General features: G+C 37.7%; 1 protein-coding gene across 2 annotated transcripts in view; it reads left to right on the top strand.

Moving 5' to 3' along the window:
- Positions 1-14451, top strand: part of RSBN1L (round spermatid basic protein 1 like) — a 41787-nt gene extending 27336 nt beyond the window's left edge. For both annotated transcript variants that reach the window (XM_030291557.4, XM_030291548.4), the window contains 5 exons: positions 7436-7573; positions 7775-7917; positions 8305-8472; positions 13156-13264; positions 13346-14451. In XM_030291557.4, the coding sequence (XP_030147417.4) occupies positions 7436-7573; positions 7775-7917; positions 8305-8472; positions 13156-13264; positions 13346-13999 (1212 nt within the window). In that variant the 3' untranslated portion in view covers positions 14000-14451. The remainder of the gene's footprint in view (positions 1-7435; positions 7574-7774; positions 7918-8304; positions 8473-13155; positions 13265-13345) is intronic.
- Positions 14452-21391: the final 6940 nt, after the last annotated feature.

The raw sequence follows: 21391 nt of genomic DNA, 5'->3' as shown, positions 1-21391 counted from the left end.
TGTGCTGGGACCCCAGACTGGCTGCAGCACTGCAGGTGGGGTCTCAGCAGAGCAGAGGGGCAGATGCCCTCCCTCACCGTGCTGCCCACACTGCTGGGGCGGCAGCCCAGGATACATTTGGCTTTCTGGGCTGCAAGTGCACATTGCTGGGTCATGATCAGCCGCTCATCCAGCAGCACCTCCCAGTCTTTCTGCCCAGGGCTGCTCTCAGTTGATTTTCCATGCTGTATTTGTGCTTGGGATTGTCCCAACCTACATGCAGGGTCTTGCACTTGGCCTTGTTGAATTTCATGAGGTTCACAAGGCCCATCTTTCCAGCCTCTGGATGGCATCCCTTCCTTCCCTTGTGTCAACTGCACCACACAGCTTGGAATTCTCATTGATTTATTAAAGCTTTGTCTTGTTTTACCTTACTGCCTTTGTGCTGTAGGTATGAGAGGATGCACATCATTCAGCATGTTCACTTTAGGAAAAGTTACTCTGTACAGTGTGCAATTAGACAAATGGCCAGAGCCAATCTAAAGAAGATTTTCTGCTGAAAGAAAATGTCTTCATTCTTTCTTAGCTCCCAGTTGTGTGTTCTAGTGCCAAGTGGTGGTGCTTCTTGAACTGGTGAGTTCAGTTTGGTCCATTAATCCAGAGGAATTACTTAACTACTCTTGAGGGATTGGTTTTATTACTGAGTTGGCAAATTACATTGTTTAAATGTGTCAGAGGTAGCTCAAGGATGACTGTGGGTCTACACAATCAGCCCCATTCCATAACAGGCAATTGCATCTTCAGAGAAACAATTTTTGTTGATTTTGTTTCCAGTTTGGAATAAATTCACGTTGCCACGTTAGCTGTGATGGACACTGAATAGTCAAATATTAATGAATAATTATTTTAGAGGAAGATCTCTGAGAGTAATGATAGTTCATGTTTGTGGTGTGACTTTGTGAGAGGTTGTCCTCACTTTTTCAGGTTCTGCACACAGAGCTTGTCATTGCCCTTCTCTTTTAGCCTCTTTTAATATCATCTTCTCCTTGCTGTTCTCCTTGTTTAGCTCTTTAACATTTCTTTCGCAGAGAGGTTTTTGCTGTTTAGTTATTTTCTAATCTGTGAAATCCTGCTTGAAATCATTAGTTCCTTTAGTATTTGAGGGGAATTGCTGAAAATATTTTTTAAAGAAAATCTCAAATAATTGGCTAGAGCTTCATTTCCTTATCATTAAAGATTTGTGCAGTACCTATGTTGATATATTGTATTATTTTCCTGTGTTATAGAAATATTCTTTTCTATTGGAACTATGTCTTTTCAGTTGTATTTCAGTAGCTTTCAGTAGAACTTTGTTTTCAATAGAATTTGCTTCTTGCTTTTAAGCTGATCAAATGTTTGGTTAGTTATTAAAAAGGTATAAGATTTTTTAGCAACTTCTTGCTGTCAAGTCCTCCAAAATAAAGCCCAAATTTTTTTTTTCTTCTGGATGATGAAAAATTAAATTTTATCTCTTTTAAAAAATATATTGCCCCAGTCTCTCATTTTTTTTAAACCTAAAGAAAATTGATTCTTTAAAAATTATTCTTAAAAACTTTTAAAATATTCTTTATCTAAAAAATCTAAAAAAAATTTGATTTTTTAAACAAACCTGATCTGTAGGACTGTATGTAAGAGACTTTTTGATCAATGATGTCAACATATGGTCTTGAAGTACAAGAAGTTTTCATTTACTGAATACCATTGAACAAAGAATGAGTTCACAGAGAATGACACTGGCAATCTGCAACACGTGCTCATTTGTTTTCCACTTAGAAAACCTTTCTAGATTTCTTCCTGATAGTTACATCCAATAAATAATAGATGACATTCTTGTGTTACTCTTTTTAGTCACACTTGTTGTATTGACAAAACCCAAGCCTAAATAGAACCCTGGAGGTTTGTACTGACAGTTTGGACAGGATCTGAGACTGACCCTGTCATGGATGTGCCTGAGCTACAAGAGCAATAGTAGCTGTGTTGCTTTTGCCACATCATTTTCTATGAAGGTATCCAATTGATTCTATCCTTAATTTTTTATTTTTGATAAGTTTTTGTCACCTGCTTCAGTTTTTGTGCCACTGGAATTCAGAAGAAAAGTGAAGTAATTTTGCTTTTAAAAACTTATCCATGTTATTATTTGAGGATTTCATATGCAATATGAAACATGTCAGGTGATAAATTAACTACAGTGGTAAGAAGATGCTGGTGAAACTAATAATGCAGTAAAAATCTTGAGATTGCATTTCCAGAAACTTCCAATTGGGAAAAACTATTTGTTGAAATCAGGTTTTTAATCACAATTGAGTAATGCCAGAACTGTTAAGACATCCCATTCTGCTACCAAATCCCTGACCTAAAAAAGGGAAAAAAGTTGAAGGAAGAAGTATGAAGTACATGTGGTTTAATAGTAAAAAGCAGCCAAACAGATTAAGGAGTATTTGTAAAATCAGAGCAATTTTGATGTATATTTGTTCAGTGTTGGCTCCCATTTGAAACTGGAAACATAAGGAAGCATTTAAGGATTTTAATGAAGTTGGAAGGGAACAGAAAGTTGCTTGGGCACTTTATTGAAATATGCCAAGTTAGCAGGAATGGTAATAGCCTCTTCATGGCTGCAGTGTTTGAGATTAACACTGACTCTGAAATGAGAAGTTTTCTGTTCTGAGATACTAGTGTGTAAGTGCTTTGCTTATGCACTTGTGTAGCAAAATCCTCCATGTCCTTGCATATTCTTAGGTGGTGTAAAATTTTTGGGGTTTTTTGTTGGTCTTTGGTGGGACTTCATGGGTTTCTTGAAATTGAGTTCAATTGGTGGATAATTTTGTTTGTTGTTGGTTATTTTTTTTTCTCTGAAGACTTTTTTTCCAAACTTTCTTGGTTTTAAAGGTGAAACATTGAAATAAATTTAAACCTTAAAAATCTATCAGGAAAATGATAAAGTTTCAAATAAGAAAAAAAACCTCCTCCACCTAAACCCCACAATAGCCCACACCCTACTATATTAAAAATAGGAATTCAGTTGTTACGTGCCCCAGTTTACATTTCCTCTCTTGAAATGCATGGTTTCTCTGAATTGTTCCCTCCACTTTGTGACTTATTCAAATACAAAATCATGTGGTATCTAAAATGTTTCCATTTGTAGGATGATAATGCTCAAATATATTTTTGGTATTTATGTGTGTGTGTATATATATATATGTATGTATTTTTGCATTTAGTCTTCGGATTCTTGTCAGACACCAAGACATTTCTGTCAAAACATTTGCTATTGCATTAAAAAATCAGTTTAGGCCGTGCGAGTCACAGAAGCAGATAATTCTCAAGTTTTACTAATTGTGGATTCAGTGGTGGTTTTACTGTCACAATTTTCCATTACTGTGATGCAAGAGAATGACACAGTCTCCTTTTGTGTGTTTTTAGGTGACATACTTCAAATGTAAGCTACATGAGAAGAAAGAAGTTAGGATGTCATATTTATTATTTTATGTTTCTATCTCTTTTACCTGTCCATGGTATTATACTGCATGCATTTGGTGATTTATGTGTGTTCATTCCTGACCACATGCTAGAAGAGCAGCATGTCCTTGATTTTTCCTTTTATTATGGATTTAAGTTGTGCCACTTTTGAACAAGTCTGTAAAATTCTAAAAACCTAGTCACACTGTAAGCTGTAAGATGTGAAATTGCATCTGGGAACATTGTTTTATAGAAGGTGTATATATATATATATATACACGGTGTATATATATATATAAAAATTACTTCATATATGTAGTACTCTATTAGCAGGCAGTCCATAATTTAATATAGAATTTGATAAGTACCGGTTTTAGTACATCAATATTATTTTTGTGAGTTTAGAAATGCATAGAGCAATCTATTTCTCTCCCTGTGAACAAACCAGACAATGGATACTGACAGTAAAAGGAAGGGAAGATGTTGCTGTTATGTAACATGTCACAGGCTATATTTATTTAGTTGTCTTTATTAGGGTTAATTTTTTTTGTCATCGGTTAAACATCAGTGGGAGGATTTGGTGTTTTCCCACTATTACTTAGTAGCAGTCTAAATTGCGAGTGAATGAAAATTAGCTCCTCACCTTTTTATACATTACTTGTCTAAGTCTTTAGCCTAGTCTAAGGTAATGTAGTTCAAACATTTACCTCTTCTCTAAGACTAGAGTTTAGGATGTTACAACCCAGTTCATGGAAGAGATGAGACAGGAGTTGCTTTTCACTTGCCCACAGCTGCTTCATCTTTCAAACTCTCTTGTTCTTTCTGGCCAGGCATTAATATTTATGGCCTATGTCTTTATTTATTTTTTTTTTATTTTTTATAATTTGCTAAAATAGAGAAATTTTTAGATAATTCCTGCGCTTAATTCAGGTTGTTCTCTAGGCTTGCTCCCTGTTCATCTTCAGAAGACCTAATGCTATCAGGAAAGAAGGGAAAAGAGAGAGCAAATCTTCCCCTTTGATCACCAACATGGATTTATTTCCTGCTTATACTGGGTCTGGATGGGTTTATTTTCTTTGTTGACAGTGTTTTGGGTTTGTGACTAAAACTGTTGGTAACACACTGATGTTTTGGCTATTGCTGAGCATCACTGGCAGAGTGTCAAGGCTTCCAGGACCCTCCTGGTGAGTAGGCTGGGGTGGGCAAGAAGCTGGGAGGGGGCATGGTTGGGCCAGATGGTCCCAGTTGACTGTGAGGATATTCTGTGCTGTAGAACATCAGGCTCAGCAAAATAAGCTGAGGGAACTGATGGATTGGCTGTAAGGTGCCTATTGCTGGGCACTGCTGGCACCAGTCTGGGCATCAGTCTGCTTGTGGGAGTTGGTGAGTGGTGGAGTTTTGTCTTTGCTGAATAAACTGTGTTTATCTGGACCCATATATTCCCTTGCTTTTCCTGTTTTCCCCTGTGTCTCACAACTGTGGCAGGTGAGTGAGCAGGGGGTGTAAGATCAGTGTCTGCTGCCTGGGGTTAAACTCTGTAGTGGCTTATAATCACTCAGACATTTCATTCTGTATTGGCAATGATGTGATTCTGAATATGGTGCCAGAATAAACCACTCATCATTTGGAGCTTTGACATTATTTAAGCATTCATGTTGGTATTTCTTCACCTAAGCTGGATCTTGAGAAGCAATTCTACTGGAAGCAATTGTACTGCCTTGTGGTTAAGGGGAGGGTGGTTGATTGGGAGAGCTGGGGGTGAAAGGGGTTGGACAAACAATGCCTGAAAATGTGTTCATTTTTCAGTTTGAACTTTCAGTGGCATGTTCTTTTTTTTGGTAACAAATGAAAAATTTCTTATTTGATCCTTCTTAATCTGCAGCTAAATACTTTGCTGACTTTAGGTTTCATTACCAGCACCTAGTGGTATATAAATCAAATGGGTGGGTTGATCCAGCTGGAAACTTCACAGCTTTTTCAAGCTTTAACTTAATATTTTTAGGAGAATTTTTTAGAGTTTTCACTTGGAGTAGTTTCACAACCAGTTTATCATCTTCTATATGAATCATAAAATAATTTAGGTTGAAAAAGACCTTTAAGCCCTTTTTAAAAGAGTCCAACTGCTAACCCAGTCTTGCCAAATCCATCACTAAACCATGTCCTTGAATTCCACATCTATGCATCTTTCAAATGCCTCCAGGGATGGTGACTCAACATTTCCCTGGGGAGCTTATTTCAGTGCTTAAGAACTTTTTTGGTGCAGAAATGTTTTTAATATCTAATCTAAATCTCCCTTGACAGAACTTCCGGCCATTTTCTCTTGTCTTAGGACTTATTACTTGGGAGAGTGGTAGTAGTTATCATAAAGAAGCATGGAAGAAGGCAGAAAAATGGTTCTCTTTAATCAGGGATGTAGATAGAAACAGCATCCCAGTATATTGGACTGGAGTGGTAGAATACTAAGCTACTTATGCAAAAGGATGCTTCTTCAACTGATATGTTAAGCTTTTTAATAAAGTTTCACAGATTTGTGGGTGTCTATAGCTTCAGAAAGTGGTTTTAGGGTTCTTCCGTGCTCATTACTGTAGTTGTACAAGGTCCTGATGCTTTGTGCTAGTGCAGATGTAGCTGAGGACTGAGCTGATGCAAATTCATCAGAAATTAATTCTTTGTGATATTTTATCATGAAATCACCAGCTGCCTCTGAAAAAAAAACACATTAAAAAAAAACCAAAAACCCTGCAGGAATGTATGACTAAGGATTTGAGGAATGGGGGAATATAACTGGACTGTTCTTTTCAGTGTGTCTGTGATGGCTTGCTGTAGCATTAGCTAAGACATTTTTTAAAATCTTGCTTTTAGCCATAAATCTGCTGAGAGGAATGAGAGATGACTGGGATGATCAGAATGGTGTTTGGTTCTGCGTTTCTGGAAAGATCTGGTTACATTAGTTGAATTTGTCAGAAGGGCACAGTGTTGTTCCATGTTTTATTTTCAGGAACTGCTGTTAATTCTCCTCTGTGCTGTCATAACTACTAGGAATGTTGGTGGTCTGTTTGGGGGAGGACCATAGCTAAGCAGTATTTCATTAACTGTTTTCCTTGCACTTTTTTTACTTTTCTTGCTTTGTATGCAAAGTAAAAAAAGTGCAAGGAAGAGGTGCCATACAGGAGCCTTACTTGGTGTGTGCAGTAATCCATCTGCTCTTTCCTCTGTCCTGGTCTCTTTGTATTTCATCTCATAATGCCAGTGTCTTTAAGCCTGTTAAACAGGAAATCAGATGCTTAAAGTGGACATGATCCTCATCAATCTCATGCCTGAGTATTTTGGTGATCTAACACAACATATCAGATTGTTGAAAAAAGCCTTAAAATAATGTGTTTCTGTTAAAATTTCACAGTAGAAGATTTTTCATGAGAGGTGAATGCTACAGCTGTTAAAAGTGTGAAGGGAACACAAGATGTGCTAGCACAGCACAGCAAAAATGAAGGAGTGATGATTGTCTTGCTTTTTGTACCAACTCTTTGAGCCTTGTGTTCACTGTTGTAATTTGCTCCAATTAATGTGCTTGCAAGGAGGCTGTACTGGAGAGGATGAGTAGCAGAGGAAATATTAAGAGTTAAATTACTTGTAACTCAGAGTTCTGCCTGTTGCAAGAAAAAAGGTAGAAATTCAGCTAGACTTGAGTAATCCAGGTAAGTATCCTTATTGGCTAGTTACTGAGCATAACATGCATTTGTTACAATAAAATACAAATTGTTTTGGATGTTTAATAAGATCTTCTGTCTTTGTAGTAATTGACTTCATAAGAATCTTAAATACACTGGAGACTGAAGGATTAAAAAAAGTCTGTCTTTTTATCTCACAAAGCATAAGCATAGAGATTACAGGTGCTCCTTGAATGTAGATTTTGCACAGTAGAGGACTTGGTATAACTTCTGTTGTCATATTCTACTTGTAGGTAAAAAGAACATACTCTCATGGTACGTATAGAGCTGGCCCAATGAGACAGATCAGCCTGGTTGGAGCAGTTGATGAGGAAGTGGGGGATTACTTCCCTGAATTCCTTGATATGTTGGAAGAATCACCCTTCTTAAAAGTAAGAACAGAAGGGAATGGGCTGGGAGAAGGGGGACAACATGCTCTGTAGTGCTGTTATAATAATAAAGTGAGAGTATATGATACTTGTTTAGATAATTGAGTGTTCTAATAAATGCTTTCATCTTGAGAGATAAAGGCTGCTTTTAACAAGTTTTTTAAAGTAACTCACTTAAAAACTGTGGCTTGTATTTCCCATTAGTGTACACTGCCATGGGGAACACTTTCTAGTTTAAAATTAGAGAGTCGTAAAGACAGTGATGATGGTCCCATTATGTGGGTACGTCCAGGAGAACAGATGATCCCTGTGGCTGACATGCCAAAGTCACCTTTCAAAAGGAAGAGGTAAGCTGAATTATTTTACTTGGTAAATGTCTGGTTAGTAGTTTTTTCTTTACAAATTCATTTTATCCCAAACCTTTTACTGTTTGATATTATATGTTAATATAAATTGCTGGGAGAACTGGGATTTACTCTTGAGAAAAGAATGCTCAGTGGGATCATATTAATGTGTTTAAGCACTTCACAGAAAGTTGTAAAAAGGCCATATTTCAATAGTGCCCAGTGACATGAACAGAGAAAATGGACACAAACTGAATTACAAGAAAATCCATTTAAAATAAGGAAAAAAAAGAGTTTTTTTTTGCGTAGATGAGTGGTCCTATTGGCTATGATGGAAATTAGGTAATTCAGAGAAATTTCTATATCACTGTTACTGTTTTTCTTATGCAGAACTACCAATGAAATAAAAAACTTGCAGTACCTACCTCGAACCAGTGAACCCCGTGAAATGCTATTTGAAGACCGGACCCGAGCCCATGCGGATCACATAGGACAAGGTTTTGAACGACAGACCACTGCTGCGGTGGGGGTGTTGAAGGCTGTGCACTGTGGAGAGTGGTAAGTGTTGATTGCCTTCACCTAGGTGTCTGAAAAATGTTTGCCTGAATAGCCATTTATAATTGGAAGGGAGTGCAGAATAGGTTAATCTAGGATTAAAGATTCAATTAAGACTTCATAGGTGCTGGCTGAGCATTAGATGTTTGTCTGCCCTCTTTAGATTGTATGTGGCTTTGCTGTGTGGTTGAAACCACAAAGGTACCTTGCAGTGACAGTTCAATTGCTATAATTGAGTTGCTGTTACTGAGGTCATATTAGATGTAAAAACATCTCACACTTCATTTTGCTTCAAGTGGTGTACAGAGACTGAGCTGTTACTGTGGCAGAGGTGCAAATGGAGAGACCTTCTGGTAGTTTTTTGTGGTGTCTGGAGATGAGCAGAATTCTTACACTTCTTCCCAAGTTATGGCTGTTATAACCTTGATTTATTTATGGAAGCTCACCTAGGAAGAATCCTGTTGGGTGATCTTTTTGATGTCTGTCTTTAGAATTCCTGTGTGAGATTCAGGAAATGAAATGTGCCTCATTTGAAGCTTGCTTACATGTTAACTAAATAAAAAGCCCATAACCAAGTGGACTTCCTGGTCCAGATTGAAGAGGCATTTTTCAACATCTTCAGACCGTGAAGAATGGCCTTAGTTTTGGAGGTTACCTTTGCATATGTAAACACTATAAATACCTCTTCCCTTGGTGTCTGTCTAGAAATTAGAAGAGTGAATTCTCTTTGGATAAAATGATGTGAATTTGTGTTACAGTGCATGAGTTCATTGACATAGAAAGTAGAATAATTGTCATTGGGGAAGAACTGGATTGTTCAGATGATGTGTTTGTCTCTTGGGCTCTCAGGTTTTCAGTTTCCTTCCTCTTCAGGTTGATGACAGTGGGAGCCTTCAGCTTCCTGCTTGCTCTGACTGTGCTATGGTGAATTAAGACTGAGCAGTGGCAGGGCAAGAGCCGAGATAACTGTGTAGATCTGAGTATTTTAAATTACACTTTGCACATTTGAGAGAGGGGCTTGCAAAGGAAGCAAAGAAACCAAACAAAACCCTGCTCCCCAAACTTGGAAGTTTGTGGAGATCAACAAGTTCAATTGGTAGTAGTTTAAGTGTCTGGGAACTTGCCATTCTTATCCTGTAGCTATATAGCATATTGGAAAGTCCTTCAGTTTGGGGAATAAAAAAGAAGTATCAGCATTTCATTTCAGTGTAAATAAAGACTTTTAATTAATTTATCTTTTAATTCAGAATAAAAACATTGTAACTGATATATGGAGAGGGGTAAAATATACAACACAAGCAGCACAATGAAAGGTATTTCAGGCTTGATTTGGCCTAAATGATAATTCCTGCTTTCCCTTTCAATTTTTGTGTAATTTTGAAAAGCCACTTGTATTTACATGAAGAGAACTAATAGGGCTTATGATAATGAAGCATCCTGAATTGATATAGCACATTAAAATTATTTCCAGTATTAGTTTTGCCATAATTTGCAATCTGTGGGCAGATTTATTTTAAAGGAAACAACATGAATGAAAGTTTCAAAAAATCTAGTTTTTATTTTTGTTCAGTTTTGTTTCTTTTTTAAATCTGTTTGAGTAGTTGAACAAATCTGAAAAGCTGGAGATATTCTGGGGTGATTAAGGCACTATGGCAGTAAAAATACACACGTTCTAGTCATGAGGTAATGTATGTAAAAATAATGCTTTCTGTGAGGAGAAAATAAAACAATTCCTGGGCTACCTGAACTAAACCCATAAAAATGGATTGAGTGTGCAAAAAAAAGCTTTATAAGTTGCTGTAGATTTAAAGGAAGTAGGATTTATTTCCTAGTTAATAGGGATGAATGTTAATGCTAGGTGGGTTAAATGTTGTCTTTCAGAACAGATAGGAACAGAACTATTGAAAAGCCAAAAGCAGGATATGGTGCTAGAGGACAGACATGGAAACTAAACATGTTATTTTGAAGAAGAAAAAAATATTTGTCCTTTCCTAAGTGTGACAGGATCTTGATTTGAGATATTTTATAAAATTACTGTATTATGATCTTCTTTTCATTGCTTTGAGTATTTACAATTTACAGGAGAACTCTGATGGATAGCTAGCAAACATTTTAAGGATTGAACTAAAATCTGATAAATGCAGGTGTGATCATGCTGATTACTTAATGCCATTTTCATAGGTGATACCAAGTGAGCTTTAGAGCTTATTGAAGTGCCAGTGAAATTTTAAATTATGGAAATTTATAAGATTTTTATATGGGAAATTTGGGTTTTACAGGGACAGCAAAAGGCACTTGGTAGTATGGTTATTGGCAAAATGAAACCTGTGCTTCAGCAAGTAGCATTCAAGTTTGTGTTCTAGAGACTGAAATTGTGTGTGATCATAGGAATTTCTTATATATTGCCAGTCTTTAAGCATTAGGCCAGAAATATTAATAGTGAAATATTTGGTTTTCACTCTGTTTTGAAAAGTCACAGCAAAAGGAATCCAGTCCTTTTGAAGAATGAGGTTAAGGGGGAAAAAACTGCTAGAACTGCCAAAACCAGTTCTCTAGTAGAGGCTTAAATGGGTTTTTCTGAAGTTATCTTGTGTTTTGTTTTAATTTAATGTCTTTTTGGGCGTTATCTGAACTTCTATGTTATAATTTTGCTTGGGGGTAGATACCTGATACCTAAAATAAAGGTTTTGCAAAATATTATCTCAAAGTCGTGTTAAAGATAAAATCTGCAAATGAAGAATTTAAAATTATCTGATGGTATTTTTTCTCAGTTGTTTGCAAAAGAAATGTGTTCTGTGACAGAATTGCAGCACAGAGCTGGTGATCCATCATCCTCTTGGACAAATGTATATGGACTGAGACTAGGAATGACAATGCATAAACCAGAGTAGACACCACTGGGAGAACATATTAATTTGGACTGAAGTTCTCTAAGTGTGAAAAATATTCTTTCATTTGAATTTAAATTTTAACTTTATTTACAAATACTGGGGAACTCCAAAAGCAAATTCATATTTTAAAGATAAATATCTGCATTATACAAGGTTGCTGAATGTAGTTAATGTTTTTAACACCACTGGTTAGAAGCGTTTCTGAAGCTTTTTGCTCTCAGTGTTTAAATTGGAAGTATATAGATCAAAATACAGAGACATATTTTAATCTTTAATAAGTAAAATATGTGGTCTGAAAATTCTCCCTAGCATACTTTCAGTAGTTGATCTGGGATTTTTTTTTTCTCCTGAAAATAGCCTCAGACTGGTTATTTTTGCTTTATTGAGGCCATGACCTAAATAAAATAAGCATGTCTCCTATGTTTAAAAAGCCTGAATGAACAGGCTTGTACATACTGCCTGCTTCCTAGAACAGTAATAATAGGACACATATATCTTTATATAAAAATAGGTGCTCATCTTGCTTTCAAAAAAGGGCTCTTGAACATCTATTAGATTCTGAAATGTTTCGGCTCTGCTGCATCAGCTGCTCCCCAGGCCCCCTACACCTACTTGTACCGTGTTTTGGAGGGGTGGAAGCGGGGTGAGGGATGTACTGCAGGGGGACAGGCACCAGCCCGGCCCTGCAGGTGGGACAGGCAGGAGGGCAGCAGCGGATTCTGATCCCTGTTCCTCTGCCTGGTCCCTGTGGGCAGCGCCTGGACCCGCAGCCTGTGCCCACTGCGGGCCGAGGGGGTGCTGCATTCCCATCAGCCCGGGGCACTCCAGAGGGGGAAGGACAGAAATCTCTAACCAGCTTCTTTATGGCTGAGAAACTGTCCTTGCAAAACTACTCCAAGGTGAGCTTTATCCTTTGTAAATGAAATCTTCGTATAATCATATTTAAATAAAAAAAAAATCCTTCTAAAATGCAAACATCCCTCTTAAACAAATTGAGCCTTTTTTTTTTTTTTAACATGTTTTCACTGAGAAACAGAGTCTGGCCTTTAGATCAGGAAGTTACAAGGGTTGTAGATGATTTTGCCTTTTGTGAACTGATTCTAGATTATATCTCCAGAGGAGCTGTATTAATGGTATGTATTTCTTTGGGAGAGATGCTTTGGAACTAGAGATGTTTCTCCTAACAATTTGAATATGGAGACAAAGCGTAATTCAAACTTTGCTCCTGTGTAGCTCTCTCTAGTGAGCATAAATAGGGATGTATTTTTAAAGGGATGTTTTGTGGAGGATGCTAGTATTGTCTGATTACTGACATTGTGGCAGCTTAATGTAGGCTCAGCTTTTACTCCTAACCCTGAGCAAGGTGTTTGAGGCTGAGGTGCCAAGCAGTGATTGCCATGGTGCTCCCAGTCAGACTGATACATGCTCAGGTACCTGATGGGTGCACCCTGTTGGAGTGCCGACAGAGTAAGCCAAGTGTATCTGAGACAGCTACAGCATCTAGGCAGCCAAGAGGCCACTTAAAAATAGAAATGAAAACCAGTGTGTTCTGTTGGCCTTTTATTGCTGCCTTTACTTCCTCTTATAAAGAAATTGTAGTTAATTTGTTTAATCAGTTTAATTAGGTTGTGTTTTAGAACTAACTGTTCTGATCAACTTCTTTTCTTATTGTTGGTTATGGTAGAGTTGTGTTTTTTAACTTAAAAAATTTGCTTTATCCTTGCTTGCAGACTTTGTTATTTTCTGCAGCATGGTAGTATCAGCCTCTGACTGTGCACTTCTTACTCTTCTGTAGGTCTGAGCAGCCTCGTATAACCAAAGATGTAATTTGTTTTCATGCTGAGGACTTCTTGGAGGTAGTTCAGCGAATGCAGCTAGATTTGCATGAACCTCCACTCTCGCAGGTAAGCACACTAAGAATTGATGGGCAGTGTCCTCTGAGTACTAAGTCAGAGTTTTCACCTTTCACCACCTTTTCCCTACAGTGTGTCCAGTGGGTTGATGATGCAAAACTTAATCAGCTGCGAAGGGAAGGCATTCGATATGCCAGAATCCAGTTATTTGATAATGACATTTATTTCATCCCGAGGAATGTTGTGCACCAGTTCAAAACAGTTTCAGCTGTGTGTAGTTTGGCTTGGCACATCCGGCTCAAGCTCTATCATTCAGAGGAAGAACTCTCTCAAAACACAAATACTGTTGAAGCAGGGACCTCTGCAGACCCCAAGTCTTCGGTTGTTGGACTTCAGACGGACAGAATTTGTACTGTGAGCAAAGATACCGCCGAAGACACCAAATTCCCAGATGCTCTGCAGACCAAGTACCTGCAGCAGGAATTTTTGCCGATAAAACATGAACCTCTTGCATCTCTCCGAGTAAAAGAAGAACCCATGAATGTTGATCTTGTTGAAAAGACAGTGACACCTAATGACGTCGGGGGACAGAATGTTCAGGCTAGGCTGGGTCACGCTGAGTTGACATCACTAAAGTTGGAAATGGATTCTAAATTTGAAACCTGCAACAAGGACTTGCAAGGCAAGTTGTGCTCTGGAGGTCACGTACATCCAGATGATACAAGACAACCTAGCTCATCATATCCAAAATTGCATGGACAAAGAGAGGATGATTTTTTGTGCTGAATTTGTATATATGGTTTTAAATTCCTTTTTAAAGTTAATGATGTAATAATGTAAAGATCATAAATTGTGAGGCAAGTTTGTGACTTGCCTTCGCATCTGTTACAGAAAATAGTTATGTAGCTTTGTAACATTCCTCAGTGCCTGTCCATAACTGTGAAGTATCAAAGCACTTAGGGCCAGATGCACTGTAAACACTGCAGGTTTAACATAAAGAAGTCTTTAAATAATTTTGAGTTGTAGGTTTTAGAGTAGAGCTGACATTTAACATATATATTTTTTGTAAGATGAGCCAGAATTCTTTTTGACAATTCCAGGCTTTTCCATAGAGCTTATTTATACCAATTTTTTCATTTTAAATGTGTCAGCACTGTAGTGTAAATATCTTTTTTAAGAATCTTTTTAGTGTGATTTATACTGAAATGTGAGCCGCTTAATAAAGGTTCATAATAACAGATTGGTTTTATTTTTGGGTCTGCAAAAAATAATTCAGTTCAACTGCCTCTCTTAGTGATTATGTTTCTACCTGCCACTAATGCATAGGATGTCCTTCTGCCGTGAGGGTGAGGAGCTGTAGCAAACTGAGGTAGAGCTGAGGCATGTTTGTAAATGCAGATTAGTCAGAAGGCAGAATCAGTCCTCCCTTCACATGATTCCTTATGGGGGCTTGTTCCAGGCACTCCCCAAACTCCTGCTGTCAGATACTCATGTGGAATAGGGAGACAAACTGTCTGTTTGGAGAGCAGTTGGACATGCAGTGGGCTCCAGGAACACTACCAGTACCTGCTTGCATCTCTCCAGATGATTTGTGCAAGGGAGCAAACTTTCTCCTGGGCTTGCCTCTTGACCCAGCTCAGGGCACAGTTCACGTAAAAAGTGAGTTCCACTTCACATTAAAAAAAAAAAACAAAACTCAACCAAAAAACCAACAAACTCACAAAACAAGCCGAAAAAGCAACCACTCCCTTAAATCTGTTATCTGACTGCAATTAAAAGAATATTTAAGTTGTTACTTACCAAGCTAAACAGGCCTCAATTGGCAGTGGCCTGTAATTCACAGAGACATACCTGGCTTTGAATTGCCCCCTGTGCTGATAGTGCCAGGCAATAAAGAGGCTGTGTTGCCAGGATGTGTAGTGGGAAGGTTCCTCACGAGTCGCAGTTAGGAAGCGAGAGATGTTTCATTGAGAAAATAATAGCAGTGCCCAAGTTAACTGTTCTCTTTCCCCATCTGTGGAACACTTGGATTCTTTTAGGTTGTGTTCTGAGGGAAGAGAATTTCAAGGCTAGCCAGCATCTGATCTGGTAACTCTGCCATTTAACCTATTTATTCTCTGTGTATTGTACTCCTGTGTAGTTCAAACACTGCTGGATGATGCGTCTCTCTTGGATAGCTGCACACAGCAGTGAACTGCCCTACAGACTGTCCTTCACCTAAATATGTAAAACTTCAGATCCAAGGCTTATTATTTCCAAAGCCCTTTATCTCTGATTTTTGTTGGGAATTTTCTGTGTTGCGTTTTTGTAAGTTGTACATCCTTAAGCACCCAGTTTATAAACTTTGCAATTAATGGTCACTTCAGCTTCATTTGTAGCAATAGAAAAATGTGATTTTTCAGGCAATGTCCAGTTCAACTACCTGAGGTCCTTCTGTTGTAAATGCTTTTTTCCTTATAGGTTGTTAAAATTTAAAATGTTACTGCATACTCACATGTGGCACTAAAATCAGATATTTATTAGATAAGTGCCCTGATTGGTTTAATCCAAAATAGATCTGTCAAGAAATTATTAATTAATATTTGAATTGCTAAACATTGCTCCTACATAGCCATAAATATGTGTTAGAGAAGCAATAGAAATGTGAGTCTCTTGGATGTGGCTAATACGTCCTTAAGTCTTACTACTGTTTTCTTTAATGCTGGCTAAGAGATTACTACCAGTTTTCCAGCCTCAGGGATCTTTCTTTCCCCTTTGCTGTGAGCAAATGATTCATGGGTGATGTGGTAAGTTATTGCTTTAGCAGATTCTGATCTGAAAAAATTAATTTGTTCACATAAGAATTTGATCCTTCCTTATAGCAGGAATGTAGTCTCAGCTCCCTTTATTGTTTTCTGGATTTTCTGAAAATAATGCTTCCACCTGTAATCTCTGGCTTTATGAACATCCATATACAGTTACTTGGCCATTCCTGTTCTCTCTGCTGCCCATGGGAGAGCAGCAACAGAGCAGAGCTGCAGGCTGTAGCTTGCACCAAGCACGCAGCTCTGCAGGTGGGATAGATGAGGCTCCAGCTTTAGCCAAACCAGCCTTGCCAGATACTGCTTTCAAAAACAAAAACCACACAAAAAAAATTCCCAAAACCATTTAGTTGACTCAGAATAACAATCTTACCAGTGTGCTGGTTTTGCATATGCTGACCATTTGTTTGGGTACAAGTCATCTTTGGTAACCTGTCAGATTTTAGTGAGGTGTGGACACACATCCCCCAGAACAGCTGCCAACTTTCTGCAGCATAGGCCTTGTCCAGACATAAATAATAAATCTTTGAAAATTATGAGCAAATACAACTTTACACTTAGTAGTAGAACTTCATTTCCTTTTGGAGACCTGCTCAGTACTCTTGGCTGATGTGGTCTTGAACTTTTGCTCAGGTATCTTGGTCCTGAGATTTTGCTTCTGAAGTGCCCACATATTAAACTCATTTTTTCCTTACAACTTTCAGAATTTTAAGAGATTTTTTGAAGTGGCAGCTTTTTTGCAGTTTTAATGTATTCTTTTGTTCTTTTGAGACAGACTAGATTCTCACTTTAGGCATAATTCCTTGCAGACAGAATTTATACCATATTGGGATTTTCAATGGCTACCAGACCTCTCTTTGCATTTATGGATGTCTGCAGTCTGGGCTGACTGGCTGCATTACTGTTTACTTTTTACTTGCTTTTTAAAGAAAAGATTTAAAAGAAGTGTCCTCTCCCTATGGTATGTTCATTTTAATGAGGTTGTCCTTTGAGAGGAGAGTACTTTTTCTGAGAATTTCGCCTCCCAAACTGGTCATTAATCTGACAAAGGCTTTGCTTCAGTCCAATGCTATAGCCTTTATTCCTGCTGCATACAACTTCATTTTCAGACTTTTGCTTCAGCAATAAATCTTTCATGTGTTCTGCTGTACTGAAATTAGTCCTTGCTTATTGCTTTTCCCCCTTCTCTGGATTTTGGTGATATATAAATCTTTGTTATTTTGGCTGAAATCTCCAGTGTTTTAGTTGTCTCTCTTGGCCCTTGTTCTTGTGCAGACTGGGGAGAGCTGCCTGACGCCATTGGTGCTGTTCCTATCTCCCTGTACGTGCAGTGGTGTACCAGTTAATAACATGATGTGCAGAAAATTCGATGCTTTCCTAGATCCTGGTACATATTTTTGGGTAGCAAAGAATTGCATTATTACAGTTGCTAAAAAAGCTTTCAAGGGGGTAGCTACTTTTTTTTTTTTTTTTTTTTTTTTTTTTTTTTTTTGTTTAACGTTACTGGATCTTTTGCATTTCACTAGCAACTGACTTCATGTGTTACATACAAGTGTTACTCAGTGATGTGTCACCCCCAGCCCTCCAAATGCCTGAAAATTGACTCTGAAAGAACATTTTCATTACAGGTACTGCTGGCATGCAGATTTTCTCTTCCTTGTTACTATAGCGAATATTTCAATACTACTTTAACTGAAATATTAACTCTCTCTAGTATTAGAAATAAAGTATTATTTCAGAGGGTGATGATTTAATTCTTCATCTGTGAAAGAAGTCCATGGTGATAAATAAAGTTGATTTTTAAGTGGATATACCATGTGCACAGTAAATAACTTGGAATTGCAAAAGATGTAGGAAATGGAAATCTGAAATAGTAGAATGCTGTGAAGGCAATCCGAACATTACAGATTTGGAAAATTGAGTAAGTCTTCCAAGAAATATAAGACTGGTATTCATTTATCAAAATGACTGTTTTTTAATATCTGCATGTGAATAAGATGCTGAATTGACCAAAATAAATCCATGATTTTTCCTTGTTCATTGGCAGAATGAACTGTTGTGAGATAGTACACTGCCACGTGACCCTGCTAGGCTGAAAGCTGTACTGATTCTGATCAAGAGATCAAAGAACTCCTCAAGCTTCTCAAGTGTAATTTTATTTATTTTCTTGTAGCAGTCAGGTATGTAGAGAGCCTTGTGTTTAGGCAGCTCAGCACCTGTACCTTACCAGGATGTATCCAAGCTGGAAATGGAAAGGACAAGTTTTCACTGCTTTGTGCTTTGCTATCAATGACTGTCAAGAATGTTTGATTTGATTGAGTCACTGTGTTCAGCTGATATTTTATTACTTTCTTAAACAGATGAAATGCACTTTAAAATTGTGTAGATGGTACTGATATTTTGTGCAGATCCCACTGAATTTGCAGCATATGTGGGAATATTCGGGGAATTGATTCTCATCAGTCACTCATTTCATTTTTCTTAAAAATGCGAGTTATTTTGTGTTCTGTTCAGAAGCAGTGATTGACTTCACAATATTTAGTTTGCTGTTTCTGTTAGAATCATCAGGGATACTGACGTTAGAAATTTAGTGTATTATATTCTAACCACTGTTTTTCTCTGTGCTTTGATGCTGATATGATCTCTGCTTTGAAGCCGTGCTGTACTTGGGTGCCAGCTAAACATTGATCTTCTCTTGTTCTGGTCATGCTGATAGGTGAGCCTACTGATGAGGGCGTTAGTCCTAAAGAGTCCTTTAATATTTGGTGTACAGTTACCTGATAAAACGTTGATTAAAACAGCAGTTTAAACTTCTATTTTTATCAAGTTTGATTTTTCAATAGCTATTTTGATACTATGTTTTATCATTTAATTTGCCATCCACTGGAATGATGGTATCATGTCGGGTGCAGCTCAGGCCTGTGTTCTAAGGACCGTGCTTTTTATGGGAGCTTTTCCATCTGGTTGTGTTGAGACAAAGTGGGGCAGTTAGAAGAGAAAGCTGTTCCTGGTGTCTGGAGATGAAAATTTTGAGAATTAGACCTGTGTGTGGGAGACTATGTAACATAAGTCAAGACTGCTAAATCTTTATTCTTAGCATGCAAGAGTAACACTCAGGTACTTGCCAATGTGAACTGAAGCAATTGAGAGTTCTAGATAATCACAGAAATGGAATTTTTAGATTATCAAACATCTTTAAGAGGTGATTTTTTCATGAACTTCAGAAGGAACACTGAGATAAAAAATTAAGGCAGATTAACTAAGCTCACATTCTCATTGTTTTCCTGTTTCTTGCTCTTAGGCTGTTCTGCACTGTAGGGAGACTTTTCTTATATTTGTCTGCTTGGGATGTTGGTTTCGTTAGGAAAGGCAGATCAGAGGGAATGGTGTCATTGAGTTGCAAATTTTCCTATTCTTTATCCCACTTCAGTTACAAGTCGGAGGAGAAAATGCAGAATTTATATTGAACAGTACTCCAGTGGTTCAGCTGCAGAGATTCCTTAAGTTGCCTTAGTTCTCAAAGCCAGATGCTTTTCAGCAGCAAGTTGATACCCAGACCCATTCAGGTCTACAAGGCTCATATGGGAGATGAACTCCATAAAAACCTTAAAAACCAATAGAGTTACAGTGAAAAGGTGCAAATGTTCTTTTCACAACTCAGCATAGTTGTTTTTACTGGAATCCTAATTAAAAAGCATAATGTGTTACATGATAGTGGTATGTTTTCCATGCTAGTAAATTCAAACAACTTATTTCTGAGGATGCAGTTATCCAGGAGCTTTATTACTGAAAAGCCATGTTATTTTTTTCCCAAAATTATATTGATGTTAAAATAGGGAACACTTGATGTTAAAATTCTGAGTTTCTGGGAGTCTCATAATTTTCACTTTCAATTCCACTTTGTGTCACCCAACTTTTTACACTGTGGAAATAAGAATATTTTCATTAGGTTAGGCAAATATTTTGCTTCTGTACTATGATGCAGATGTGTCAGAAAATAATACTGATAATATATCTCTCAAATGGTTGTGTACCTCTGTCCTGTGCTAGCTCAGGCTTTGATATTGCCCTTTGTGCCTGGCAGTGCATTTTGTTTGTGTCTGCACACATTCTCAGAGCATTCAGGTTAAACTTTGTTACAGGTGGGGATGCACATGGTCACATAACTGCATTTTTCAAGTATAAAAAGAACACAAAACTGGATACTGTTCTACAATGGTGACAAATCAAGAAAATCAGTATGAACTGGCAATTGAAAATTTCAATTTCATGACTTTTCACATTTGTGTTAATGATTTTCTGTAATCAGACAAAGCAGATACTTGCCTGCAGTGTGTGCTGAAGTGTTCAAACTTGTGTAAATGATGGAAAGAGAGAAGTTATGTGGAACATATCTTTCCATGTCCAATATATATCATCAGTACAGGGAAATACTTCCATTTGGTTCAACAAGCTTTTGAATTGCAGTTTCAAACAAAACTCCCAAAGGCCAAGTTCTCTCCCTTGCACCCTTCAGCTGCTGCAGGGAACTGAGACAACATCCTTGTGCCTTTTTTATCACAAATCAGTGTGAGCCATCTCAGCATGGAGCTCTCCTTTTCCCTGCCACCTTCAGCAAATTCGCTTTTCACTCGTTTTATCCTGTTACTGAAGATCAGTTGGTAAATTTAGGAAAATGTGTGAGGAGCATTGGTTCCACTTCCAAGCTATGATCAGCACCATTGAGAACAGCATAATTATGAACAGATGTAAGTCATTCCTGCAGCTGTTTCTGGAAAGGTCACAGTGGGCTATAGTGTACTTTGTATCACAGATCCTTCTGAGTGAAGTTCTGATAAGGCAGAGATGTGTGCACAAAGATCTCAGCACTGTTCAGGTCAGTTAAATGAGATACAAAATTCTCAAAAGGGACATGCTTTTGTCCAAGTTTCCCTGTAAAGACAAGGAGCTTGGCATGACATCAGCAAGAAGCATCTGCTTCAGCTTTGCGAATCATTTATTTCAAAGTTTGTAAACCTTTAAAAAAAAAAAAAAAGCCAACCCCAAAACCAAAACTGAAATTGCTGTATTTTTCTATTGAATTAGAGGCAACAATTAAAAGTAGATTTGTAAGGACTGTGTGTGATTCTAGTTAATTAGAGATGCCAAACTTTCAGATAATTGTTACATCTGTGGAAGAGAAGGGGTTTATTAAGAGGGCAGTCACCATTCACAGCCTATCTTGCTAATAATATACCAAATTCCAATGAAGCCAGTTCTTATTCTTCCATCTTTTGTTTTATGTCATAACAATCAATTACCATCGTCAGCTCAGCTGAGAAAAACTGCTCTGCTCTCCTGAGCAGCATGGGGCTGTTGTGGCATCCTCTGGAAGGGG

The sequence above is a fragment of the Taeniopygia guttata genome, chromosome 1A (assembly GCF_048771995.1).
Source record: "Taeniopygia guttata chromosome 1A, bTaeGut7.mat, whole genome shotgun sequence".
NCBI lineage: Eukaryota > Metazoa > Chordata > Aves > Passeriformes > Estrildidae > Taeniopygia > Taeniopygia guttata.
This window is presented reverse-complemented; position numbering and strand designations above follow the sequence as displayed.